The sequence below is a fragment of the Ovis aries genome, chromosome 5, assembly GCF_016772045.2.
Source record: "Ovis aries strain OAR_USU_Benz2616 breed Rambouillet chromosome 5, ARS-UI_Ramb_v3.0, whole genome shotgun sequence".
NCBI classification, from domain to species: domain Eukaryota; kingdom Metazoa; phylum Chordata; class Mammalia; order Artiodactyla; family Bovidae; genus Ovis; species Ovis aries.
In genome coordinates, this window is record NC_056058.1 from 85,392,332 (window position 1) to 85,404,595 (window position 12,264).

The 12,264-nt window shown below is 34.8% G+C and overlaps 1 protein-coding gene across 10 annotated transcripts in view; it reads right to left on the minus strand.

Annotated features, from left to right (window-relative positions):
- Positions 1 to 373: 373 nt before the first annotated feature.
- The window catches only part of TMEM161B (transmembrane protein 161B), a 72,610-nt gene continuing 60,719 nt past the window's right edge, over positions 374 to 12,264 (minus strand). For 9 of the 10 annotated variants that reach the window (XM_004009075.3, XM_042250736.2, XM_042250735.2 and 6 more), the window contains 7 exons: positions 11,847 to 11,998; positions 11,375 to 11,435; positions 10,737 to 10,877; positions 7,984 to 8,097; positions 4,204 to 4,378; positions 2,847 to 2,943; positions 374 to 1,670 (listed from right to left, as the gene is read on the minus strand). In XM_004009075.3, coding sequence (XP_004009124.1) covers positions 1,393 to 1,670; positions 2,847 to 2,943; positions 4,204 to 4,378; positions 7,984 to 8,097; positions 10,737 to 10,877; positions 11,375 to 11,435; positions 11,847 to 11,998 — 1,018 coding nt within the window. In that variant the 3' untranslated portion in view covers positions 374 to 1,392. The remainder of the gene's footprint in view (positions 1,671 to 2,846; positions 2,944 to 4,203; positions 4,379 to 7,983; positions 8,098 to 10,736; positions 10,878 to 11,374; positions 11,436 to 11,846; positions 11,999 to 12,264) is intronic. The other variant, XM_060416613.1, reaches the window with a different exon arrangement.

Consider the following 12,264-nt stretch of genomic DNA (forward strand, 5'->3'; position numbering starts at 1 on the left):
ATTTACTGTTTTTCTCCATTTTTTTGAATTTCTCAAATTACTTCAATTTCTGTCCTATTAAGTAAAAACACTGCAAATAAAATCTCTACAAAATTAAAACAAAGCAAGTCCTATATAACATAGGCTTAAATGACACCAGATTTGTCTAGAGTGGGAAAGGTTCTAATTTTTTTTTTTAATGGTAGAAAAAGAATTTTAGTTGGGGAGCAATCGCCTAAGTATTTATAAAATTGGAAGTACTCTCACACATGTGTGTGTGCTAAGTTGCTTCAGTCGTGTCCGACTCTGCGACCTTATGGACGTTCTCCAGGCAAGACCACTTCCTTCTCTAGACTCTCACACACAGGCAACATAAATAAACTGCTTACTCGGATGAATTTTCAAAATGTATTTTAATCTCATTCCAGGAAGAAAGAAAATTTCTAGATACAAACGCATCTCATTCAATCACATTTTGACATACATTCAGCAACTTAAAATATTATAAGAATCCAATATTTTCATCTTTTATAATCTCAATATATTATATATTTAATATATAATATATATATGTACAATACATACAGGTAGTCAGCAGGATTACAAAGTAATTTTTTAAAAGTCTGATCAACATTGATAAATACTTTTGGACTATTAAAAAGAACTATACTTAGGATCATAGAATAAAATAAAATATGGGAGGTCCAAACCTAATGGCAAGACTGCAAATGTTCATGTAGCCAATCATTTAAAAGATCCCTCAAGTTGGACAGAATGGATTTTAAAGCAATACTCTCGCTACTCTCAAGCAGCAGTACTTGTAAATATTAAGCATGTACATCTCCATTTAATTTAAAATTTCTATGCAGCTTTCTTTACTGTAATATACAGTAGCTATTTCTTCCTTTCTGTTGGATTTTGCCATTGTTGCTGTTTGAAGAGTGACTGGTATATTACCAACAGAAGTGACTTTAACTCCCTCTCCTCCCCTAAAGCATGGCTCAGTTTGAAGATTGTTCTATAGGCAGCTATTATGAATATCAACAGTACCTTAATACCATTAACAGAACCAATCAATAACTGGAGTCATATGAGAAGTTTCAAAGATTGATGGAGGTTTCTGTAAACCAAGGTCATCGGAAGTATTACACCTGCAGATAGCCCTCTCACATCCCTTAATGCGAGGAGTTAAAATTTCAACACCATAGTATAGCAGTTAACAACCTATTCTATAATTTAAAATATTAATATCATTAATCCACCCTGAGAATACAGAGGAAGTATTTAAAACAAGATATTCTGATATGGTTTCTTTCCTTTGTATTTGCTTTCTTCTGGTTTTAGTTGGCCCTTCAAGGGTACGATATTTGAATTCAAAGCGTGACTTTGATATCCATTTTTGTTAACTGAGGTTCATGCCACAGTGAGATACTGGTGATAGAAAAGCCCAAAAAGGCTTGTAGAAAAGAGACAAGCAGCAATCCACCAGGTCAGAAAAGACAGCAGTCCTCGAAAAAGCAGAGGAGTGAAAATGTTTTTTAAGCTGCTCAGTGCCACTGTTATTTGTGTAACAGTTACCTTCATCTTCCCATCAGCAGATGGTAATTCAGAGTGAACAGAACTGGAGGGTAGACTATTATCCACCGGCAAGGCAGACATAGATTCTGGATAAATCCCCCAGGAATGATTACCTAGAGAATTAAAGATGCAAATAAAATGTGAAGAGTAAGTAATTCCAAAGCTTCTTATTAAAAAAAAAAAAATTCCTTAACTTATATTTCAAATTAAGAACAAGAAGTTTAGTGGCACAACAAATTATTTTATGTTGAAAATAAAGTAAAATAATAAGCTTTCTACATATTTAGGGAAAATTCACTTAACTTGACCAGACTATAATCTAACCTTCTCAGTAGAACTACACATAAAAGCCAAAAACTAATTTATTTTTAATTAACTGCATTAAAATCTGGTAAAATAACAAAAACATTCTCTTCCCTGTATAATGCATGAATCAACTACCTCTACTGGAGCGACAGAACAGAGTCTGTAACTTCTTAGAATCTTTTCTACCTCTAGAATATCAGAGTAATTTCTTTCTCAGAAACTATCTATGATCCCAATGTGAGAGACTATTAATAGCTTCCAGAAATTTTTTCATCATACACTTTCCTAGTTGATAGGATATGAGTCATATAATTCACCAATGAGCCACTCTTTTCCATAGATTCCTGAAAGAGTATTTACATCTGTCATCAGCTCTACAGTATCTGTAAGTCCACGCAACAATGCTTTCAATTCTCTTGGGCTTCTAAAACCCCTACACTGGCAGACTGCCAGATCTAAGCAAAGAAATACTCAACTCGGTAATAGATAATTCTTGAGTAACACCACAGAGGGGCTTGATTGTTTAGTGAATAGACTTATAGAAGAACTTTGTTCTGCAACTGAGAAATCTTACTCTATCCAAGTTAAGTTATCTGAAGTAGAACCCACCAAAAGATCCAATTCATAAATTTAAAAGTACCTCATAATAATTTAAACATTATACACTAACACAATTCTAAAATACAAAATATTAAGACTAAAAAGTGCTTACTCAAGTTACTCAGAATTAACCTTTAGCAAACAATTCTTTTAACATTATAAAGATTTTCAAAATCTTTATAATCTTGATTTTGATTTTCAAAATCAAGAAGATAAATCAATGAATCAACTTCTAGAGCTTAAAGGTTCCCATGTTTCCTCGTAAAACTTCTAAAGACAGAATCAATTTTAAGAGGCATATTTCTTTGTAGGTAACAGAAAACATTATGAATTACAGGTAGAAAGTAGAGCAATGAGCTTCCCAGCTGCCAGGATATGCCTACCTAGAGTTTTCAAAAGCAGGGTTGTGTGAAGCAGCATGACCAGAGGAGCCACATACTGCAGCGCAATGACACAAAGGTAATAAAAGACTCGAGCGACCTGGAACAACATTTTTAAGTTTCTAACACAGCTGACATGTTATGAATGAGTTAAACTTTTGTATCAAACTTTTGAATCATCAAACTGAATCGCTTAAAAGATAAATAATCCTTCCATGGGAAGAAAGCTAACTGGAAATAAATTTGTACTTCATTATAAACACCCCCAGACTGACTTCAGAAAGGCTCAGTTTGAAGATTCTTTAAAATGTGAAAAAAGCATTAAATCCCTTAAAAATTGTTAAGTGATTAATACAAATTAGAGAAAACAAAATCAGTGAAATTCAAATGGCATATATTCACTTATTTCAAATATAAAACAAAATGCTAAAATTTCTGAAGACACCTAAAATATCAAAGTAAATAACAATAAAAGTCATAGAGGAACATAACCCCCTCATAAATAAAAATATTAATCCCTATTTACATTAGACTGAAGTAAAATTCAAAGTATGAAAATACATGAAAGGTAAAACATAAAAAGTTATTTGAATCTTGACAGAGTCAAGATGAAATTCCAGAGTAAAAAACAAAAGAGGATCTGACACCATGTTTCTTTAAAAAGACTTGATCAGCTTGTGGGTCTAGTTCATTACATCGGTGGATGGATTCCTAGCACGTTCCTTCTCTGGGCTCTCCATTAAGTTAAAATTTATGTTCCATGTTCAAGTACTTGGATTAACGTTAAAAGGAATACATTTAGTCACTAAAACTAGTATTTCCTATTCTTTAAGTCACAAAAGCTATACAATATACTGTGATGTCTTTCAGATCAGTTAGGGGAGTCCCATTTAGCAAACGTAGATATACCACAGCTTTGTAACCCAAACTGTCTGATACTTAAAAGTACTTAAGGCAGGAAGGGGAACTGAGACCCTTTCTTCACCTAACACCAAAATCAGATCAATGTCTCTGACATCTGTCAGTTTAAGATTATTCTATCTGTTCATAATAAGAATATCATGGAATGAAACTACTACTGAAGGAAATCAAACACTTTTATTTTTGTGCATGTGCATGCTAAGTCACTTCAGTCGTGTCCGATCCTTTGCAACCCCATGCGATCCTTTGCAACCCGCCAGGCTCCTCTGTCCATGGGATTCTCCAGGCAAGAACACTGGAGTGGGTTGCCATGCCTTCCTCCAGGGGATCTTCCTGACCCAGGTTCAAACCTAGGTCTCCTGCACTGGCAGGTGGGTTCTTTACTGCTAGCGCCATCAGTATTTGCTATTTTTCATTTTGGCAACAGTGTAAAACTTACCATTTTCTGAAGCTCAACTGTGCTTATTCGCCCTGCTTCTTTCTTCATTTGATCCACACATTTCTGGGCTAAGTTTAAGTAAGCTTGCAGGTGACTACGCATCATGGCCAACCGCAAAGCACAGAGCACGATTATTAACCAGAGTCGCAGAGTATCAAACGTAGCTTCTGTCATTCTACAGATCAAAAAGTTGATATGGTGCTCTCAAAGACCAAAAAATGCTAGCATGCTAGTTCTATGTGTTAATGTTCACTGGATAAGATATTTAATACAAGTAAATCTAGACTTGGTTACAACTGGAGACATGGAAAGTGTCCCACTCTATCACAGACTTACAGGATACTTTCATTTGCATAACAAATAAATGCATCATGAAAGGAAGAAGTACCAGATAAGTCTAAAAGAAAAAAGTAGAGCAATACTTGGGATTCCTTTCTCTATCCATCCTCCCAGCGTGGGGGTAGGGGAATGACTCTAAGCAAAAAGGGAAGTTGGGAGTTCTTAAACTGGAGACTACAAGAAAGAAGGAAGGAAACCCCAGGAGCTTGCCCGTGAACTATTGAGTTAACAACCCATCTGTTTCTGGCTACAGCTTTGTTTGATCACATAAACACCTGAGTAGGATCTTTCACTCTGCTGAATTCCTGACTGGGATCAAGAATTCTGATATAATACAATAAAATCAGATGCTCTTTAAAGGACTTTAGAAAGAAGAGGTAAACTCTGATGTCCTTTAGGGGTTTAACATTTATAAAAGACCATGGTTTCTGCTTAGATAAAAGATAACATTGTAATTTGAAGACAATGCTTATACCGAGCCTGGCTCTATTTAAATTTCTAGTACTATCAGGTAGTTAAACATGTGACTGTTGAAATGTGTCTAGTGATCTGCCAGACAGGATGTGGAACTTACAAGTGTCTCCCCCAAATTCTTAAAGACTATGAGGGTAGACTGGATGGCTATAAAGAAGAATGAGTGGGAAGAGATATAAAACCAACACTTTGTTCCCAAAATGGGCTCTATTATCATCCCCGTCTTCCGTCCAGTGTAAGCACCTAGGAAAGGGACTAAAACTACAATACAGAAAAAGCTGCCTGTGGAAATAAAGTTGAAAAACAGTACAGGAAACAGAAAAGGCAGAGAAGATGAGAAAGGATACAGTTTTGGTTGAACTACTTATGAAACAGAGGTGATAGAGGGATAGAGCAAAGGCTTTATTATGCATGCTCTTTACTGGTTTCCTTTTTACAAGGCCATGAGAAATGCACATTGGTTAGCAAGCATAAAGGCAAACTTTTATCAATACATTTACATTATAATAAACAATAAGATTAAAGCATCAGTCATGTGAGAATGAGAGTACACAAAGATTTAGGACCATCCATAGCCTTGAACCCTTCCAGGGCCTACAGACAATACTGTGCTCCCTGGTGTGGTGCAACCAGGGGGCTTGGCTGGTAGAGTTCTGAAGACAGCTAGTATATACACTTTGAGGATGACAGGTAATAGAAATGAAGGGAATGGTACGAGGCAGTGAATCAAAAAATATGTGCCCTGTTTACGAGGAGTTCAGGATTTAGGTAACAGTTCTGCTGCTAAGTCACTTCAGTCGTGTCCGACTCTGTGCAACCCCATAGACCGTAGCCTACCAGGCTCCCCAGTCCCTGGGATTCTCCAGGCAAGAACACTGGAGTGGGTTGTCATTTCCTTCTCCAATGCATGAGAGTGAAAAGTGAAAGTGAAGTCGCTCAGTCGTGTCTGACTCTTAGCGACCCCAGGGACTGACTGCAGCCTACCAGGCTCCTCCGTCCATGGGATTTTCCAGGCAAGAGTACTGGAGTGAGGTGCCATTGCCTTCTCCTTACAGTTCTACTAATAGTTACCTAATTAGTACCTCTAATTCAGATTGCTTACTTAACTTCCTAAGGATTTGGTCAGTTGATATGATAGGGTATCTCAGGAAAGAGTCTGAGCTGGGGCAAAATATGCAGGTAAAGAAAAGGCAGAAGAAATTCCTCCAAATTCTAGAAGACATTCTAGGTATCACTGTACAGGTTCTCTTTTGGTTTTCTTAAGAGGTTATAAGCACACATGGACTCTGCCTGCATTTCATTTCTTGATGCCCAAGCAGAACACATGGATGGATGAGTTTAAATACATTTCTGGGTGGAAACTACGTTCTCACCATTTTTGCCTCTCACTACAAATAAAGGCCTTTGACCAACCATTTACTCCATGTGACAGACAAAGGACCTGGGTTAATGGGCAGCCGTTCTTTCTCAATCTACCACATGGGCTTTGGATTTTAAACAAAAATTGAAAACCACTGCTGTCTAATCACTTAATGTAATTATCTAACAAATAAAAAAGGAATAAAATGGAGCACAGATAAGACTATAATTTTGTTTCCATCATTTACCAAGTAAGAATACTGGAGTGGGTTGACATTCCCTTTTCCAAGGGATTTTCCCGACCCAGGGATCAAACCTGGGTCATCCACATTGCACTGCAGGCAGATTCTCTATCTTAGTCTAGAACCCTACAATCCTTAGGATTAACTTTTAAATACTCAGAGTGAACCTGTCAAGTTGAAATTACCATTAAAGCTTACTTATGTGGGGAAAAAATGTTATGACTTCAAAGTATACTTTCTTAGTTCAATAAGGTTAAGTGTTAAACAAAAAAAAACATGGTCATCACTGATTCTATACTTATTCCAACACAAATCTGTACCAGGGTCTAAAAGAAATGCATAATGTAAAATGCATACTGTGGAATCAATGACTAGTCAAGTTTTTCTATTTTAATTTTGATAAGGCAAAGCAGTGGAAGGAACAATTATTAAGCACTTACTTCTAGCCAGTTGCATTACATGTGTTCTTTCATTTAATTCCAATGATAACCTTGTGAGGTAGATACTATTATCTTCATTTTCCAGATGGGGAAACAGAGGCTCAGTGAAGCTAAATAATCTCCCTCAAGTGACAGCTTTAGTGAGGATCAGAACTGGGGTTTGAACCAGCTCTGCCTGAATCTTTTTATTACTCTAATAGTTCCATAAGGCTAATGAGCTAACATATCAAGTACAGTTACTAATGCCTTTTAATAAACTGTTTATTTTCTTCTTCTCCTGTTAAAGTACAGTTGTCTAATTGGGGAATAAGGCCTGCTATTAGATAATAATGTTAAGGCTTTATTTTTAATTTTGATAGGTATGACAACACTGTCATGTAGAAAAATATCTTTATTTTTTAGAGAGGCATACTGAAGTTCTTAGGGGTAAAAATGTTATGCTTCTGGTTTACTTGAAAAGATACTTTATCAAAAAATAAAACAAAAAACTGAATACGGAAAATATTAATAACTCTTAAGGGGCTGAATATATGAACTTTCATTTATAAAATTTTCCCTTTATAATTTTCACAATTAAGAAAAAATAACAGAAATGTACGAAGTGTCTTAAAAACAAGTGCTATCAAAAAAAAAAAGAAAAATCTCAGATATCAACTGGACATCAAGTGAAAAAGCAGAAAAACTTACAACCGTATAAGATAATATAAGTGCAGAGTAATAATAATTCACAATCATACTGAAGATCACCAAAAGTTTAAATGATGACCTGTAATTTCCATTTTATGATATTTTAAAACATTTCTATTAATGTTTTAAAAATACACTCTTAATATTATAATTAAAAACATGAACACAGTAAAAAACATTTCAGAAAAGTTTTGATTATATAATAAAATAAAAATTAGCCCCCAAATACCCATACTTACAAAGGGACACTTTCTTTACCCAATGGTGGGTTCATAATGTAGTCTTTGGTGATGGGTTTTACCCAGAGCAGAACCATAAACAGAGGTGCCAAGAAGTTGATATGAAGTAATGTTCTGAAAGTATGTAAGAAATAAACATAAAAATCCAGAAGCAAAATACACTAATAAACTACAGAAACTTGGAACTTAAAAAATGAAGGTAGGAACTTTAATTTCAGTATTCTATATTAAGGTATTGTTGCCACCATTATTTTATATTAATCATTATCACTCAACACTAATTTGAGCCCTTATAAAAACACCTTATTATTTTAATGTTTCAGATGAGAACATTTAGATTGAGGAAAGTTAAATGATTTGCACATGGTAATATTACAGGTGAGAAAGAGATTATGCACTAAAATCTAAATCTGTTCACTCCCACTCTAGGGTTCTTTAACAATCTCCTACTGTATCCCTGATTTAATACACTGGTATTTAAATGATTCTCTAATCAATGAATCCAGTGGATTTTCAGGATAAGAGTCATCTTCTGATATTTTTCAGTCCAGCAGACACAAAGCAGCTTCTGATTACTTACAAATAAGAGACCTATTACAAGGTCCAAAATACCAGACGGGATATGGCAGGTGGAAGCCATTGCATTTGTAATGATCATGTATAATGTTTTAATTAATTGTTAAATCATAAATGATTCACATTTTTATTTCTTCTTGAAGAATTATGAATGTATCTGAAATTAATTTCCCTATCCTATACAAACCAGGAGAAATTCACGATACTCCCACAAGGCAGTATACCCAATACAGCAAAAGGTTTCAGGTGTGAGATGCAACGTCATTCTTAACTGTTGCCCCAAGTCTGTACCCTACAGAGACAGATGACTGATAAAAGACTGTCCTTGTTTCAGAAAGACGTTCTTCAGACTATTACCATGTACTGTTTTCATTACAAACCATGCGAGGAAGAGAGACTAAACTGCAGGGTTTAAATACACACACACACGCACACACTTTAAAATACCAGTGCAGTGCAAGTGATAGTGATTTCTGTGAGTAAGCGGCTGGCTCAGGAAACCATGAAGACCTACCTGACCAGGGAGAGGCGGAACTCTGGCCCTGAAGCGAGTACTACTGCCTGGCCCCGGGGTGACGAGAACGCAGCTCTTTGAGCCAGTCTGCTGCCCTCACTACAAAACTAGCTCGCCACACCCTGTATCCGGGCAGAGTGCTACAACACAATGTGTGTGTGTGAGGGGCCGTTTGTAATACACGGAAAATAAAACTCCAGATTCCCAAAGGGAAAAATTGGAAAAAGCTATATTTTTCTGAGAAGGAAAAGAAAATGTGCCCCCCCACCCCCCCAACCCTCAGTGTCTCCAATCCCAAACTACCACTAAATGCTTTAAATGTTTTCATAAAGTGATTCTTTCATCCCAGAGCCTGGGTAAACCATCGGGTGCGGGGGGGAAGAAAGCAGCAGTATTAGGTATGCAGTGTTGCTAGGGAACACTCTAGTATCAAGGAGCAGCCCACAGCGGTTTCAGTAGCTGGTGAAGGGCTCCCCTCCACCCACCCTTTCAGCTTATTTAAATCATAACACTGGGGTTAGTGGACTGAAGTGTGTGTGTGTAGAGAGGAGGGGGAGAACCAGGTTTTGTTTTAAAAGAAGCCATTAGAGAGACGGATGGTGGGAGAAAAGCAGGATGTAGCCAAGAGCATGCTGAGTAAAAGGAGCGGAAAAGAGGAATGAAGGAGTGTGTACTAGGAGGTGAGAATAAGTAAACACACACAAAGCATATGCAGGAAAAAAGGGAGGAGAGGAAAAACACAGAAACATTTTCAAAACTAAAATAAAGGAAAATGACAGAGGTAGGAGAGAGAAGAACGTGAAAAGACAGAGAATCAGCATCATTAAACGTAGGTTTTTAAAGAGCAGAAATGTTAGGAAAATGACTATTCAGAGAAACTTAATGCCTATATATACATATATAAAAATGGAATATTCCCAACTTGGGCTTCTATTGCAAAACAAAAAGAGGATTTGGAAATTTGGATCTGGATATGAAATGATGAAGATAAAAATCTGTTCCTCTGCCAAGGTGTCTACACCAAGAAAAGAATCTCTGACAATCACAAAGAATATAGTAAGTGGGCTCTGACTTACATGTAGAGATTCAAATACAATTTCTCTGTATTTGAAAACTAAAATAGCAAACTGTAATTTAACACCATACAGTATTAGTAATCCCAAAGTAAAATAAGCTTACAAACAGGTCAGTAATATAAAGAAAACAAACATTTCTTATGTGCACAGATTTAATTTCAAAACATTTTAAAATAAAATGCTTTAAATACAAAATTAGGTTAAATCAAATCATTTATATGAAATGTAAATAAGTACTTTTAACTTGAAAATTCTAATTTAAAGAAATTCCCATAGATCCTCAGATCAGTGGTAGAGATTATGATATCATAAACATTGAACTCTGAGTTCAAAAGAACATAAATATTAATATTTCCATTTTAACAGGAAGAAAAGAAATTTAATAATTAGTGCTTTTTTCTTATACAGGACTTAAAGTTTAGAAAAGAATGGAAGAAACTTGCTTATAGTAGAAAGAGGAAGCAGTGTGACATCAAATGGTTATTATTTTCAATACAATAATTTATGATTTCATTACAATAATATACCTTCATTAAGATGGAAAACATATATTTATCTGCATGTGCTTATGTACATTTTCCGCTTACTGTGTAATTTTTTCTGTTGCCAAATTCAGGGCATCCAGATGCATTTGAGCCAGCCGTAATCCAGGAAATGTCAAAAAAGCCCCAATGAGTGAACAGAAAATAGCCAGGAAAAATTTGAAAGTAAGTTTTGAAACAGGACCCCTAAAATTAAAAATTTTTAAAAAGCTGGTAAGTTTTTGAAGTGAACCTTCTAGAATTTTTCTTTTCTTCTAATTAATTACTTTATAAATCACAATAATACAAGTAATACAAAGTAAACTCCTACAGAAAGACAGTTCTTTATTCCACCACTGTAAGGGATTTTAGTGAATTATGAACTTAATCAGACATCTCTTAAGCAACACTTTTAACAATATTACCTACATATTCGGCAAAAAATAATGTGACTCATGAATTTCATTTACTGTCTGATGGAAGAGGAATTAAGTTAAATAAGAGCAAATTCAAATCCGAATTCTATAAAAGATACTAAGTTTATACAAATGTAAAAAATATGAGGATATTGCTAAAAGAGACAGTCCTACTTAAAAAAGAATTCTTTTCACTGATTAAAAACAAAGAACTACTTACAGTAAGTGCTATTTTACTAAAAATGGAAAAATTTAACTTGAATAATACTTAATTTTAAAAAAACTTACTGAGATTCTAAACCTTGCTTTTCAAGAAACTGCATCGCACTGTCTGAAAAATTTGTAAACCCTGTAGGGGGAAGAAAATTTACTCTTATCATAGGAGTAAAATACAGAATCTTCCTTTGGAAATAAAATGCTAGAGTATCTTAAATTCTGAAGTGACAAGCTTAGCTCTTTTATGTGCTAATTAGTATGTCATAATGCAATAAAATTTAGTTATTAGGAGAAATAGCCTTTGAAAACATCCCTTTGATATATATACATTCCATATAATTTGCATTAAAATCTGCATCTTTATCTATGTGAGTAAACATTAGCATTAGAAACAATTATTTAAGGAAAAAATGAGGAGGGGAGAGCATTTTTGGAAAAAGCTAGGAAAAACTTAGCTAAAAAAAAACACCTTAAGAATAATAAAGGTTATTTAGAACATTTCAGAATATAAACCTAATTTTAAGAACTTATATTAAATTATTACCTGTTTCAAGTCCGAATTCCAGATAGTTTTCTGTTACAATCAAGACAGCCATTGCTTTCACAAAGAAAAAAAATCCAAAGGTAACACAGACTGATCTTTCACCACCATCTTCTACTTTAAAATAGTGTGTAGTTAATGAAAATAGAACTTTGCTGCAAAAGGAAAAGTTCAGGAAAAACAACAAATAACTTTGTGGAAGTTAAACACAACCATCTTTACAGGACCTGAACTCCAATAAAATCTGACTACAACATTCATTTTGATTCTACAATATTTCTCTACAAGGTGTCTTTTGGAAGAAGTGAAAAACTAATGAAAATCTGATTAGTCTTTCAGAAAATAAAAACAAAGCAAATCTAAGAGAAGTTTGTAACATTTTAAAATAAAGCATGCACATATACTACACTGTAATTAGGAA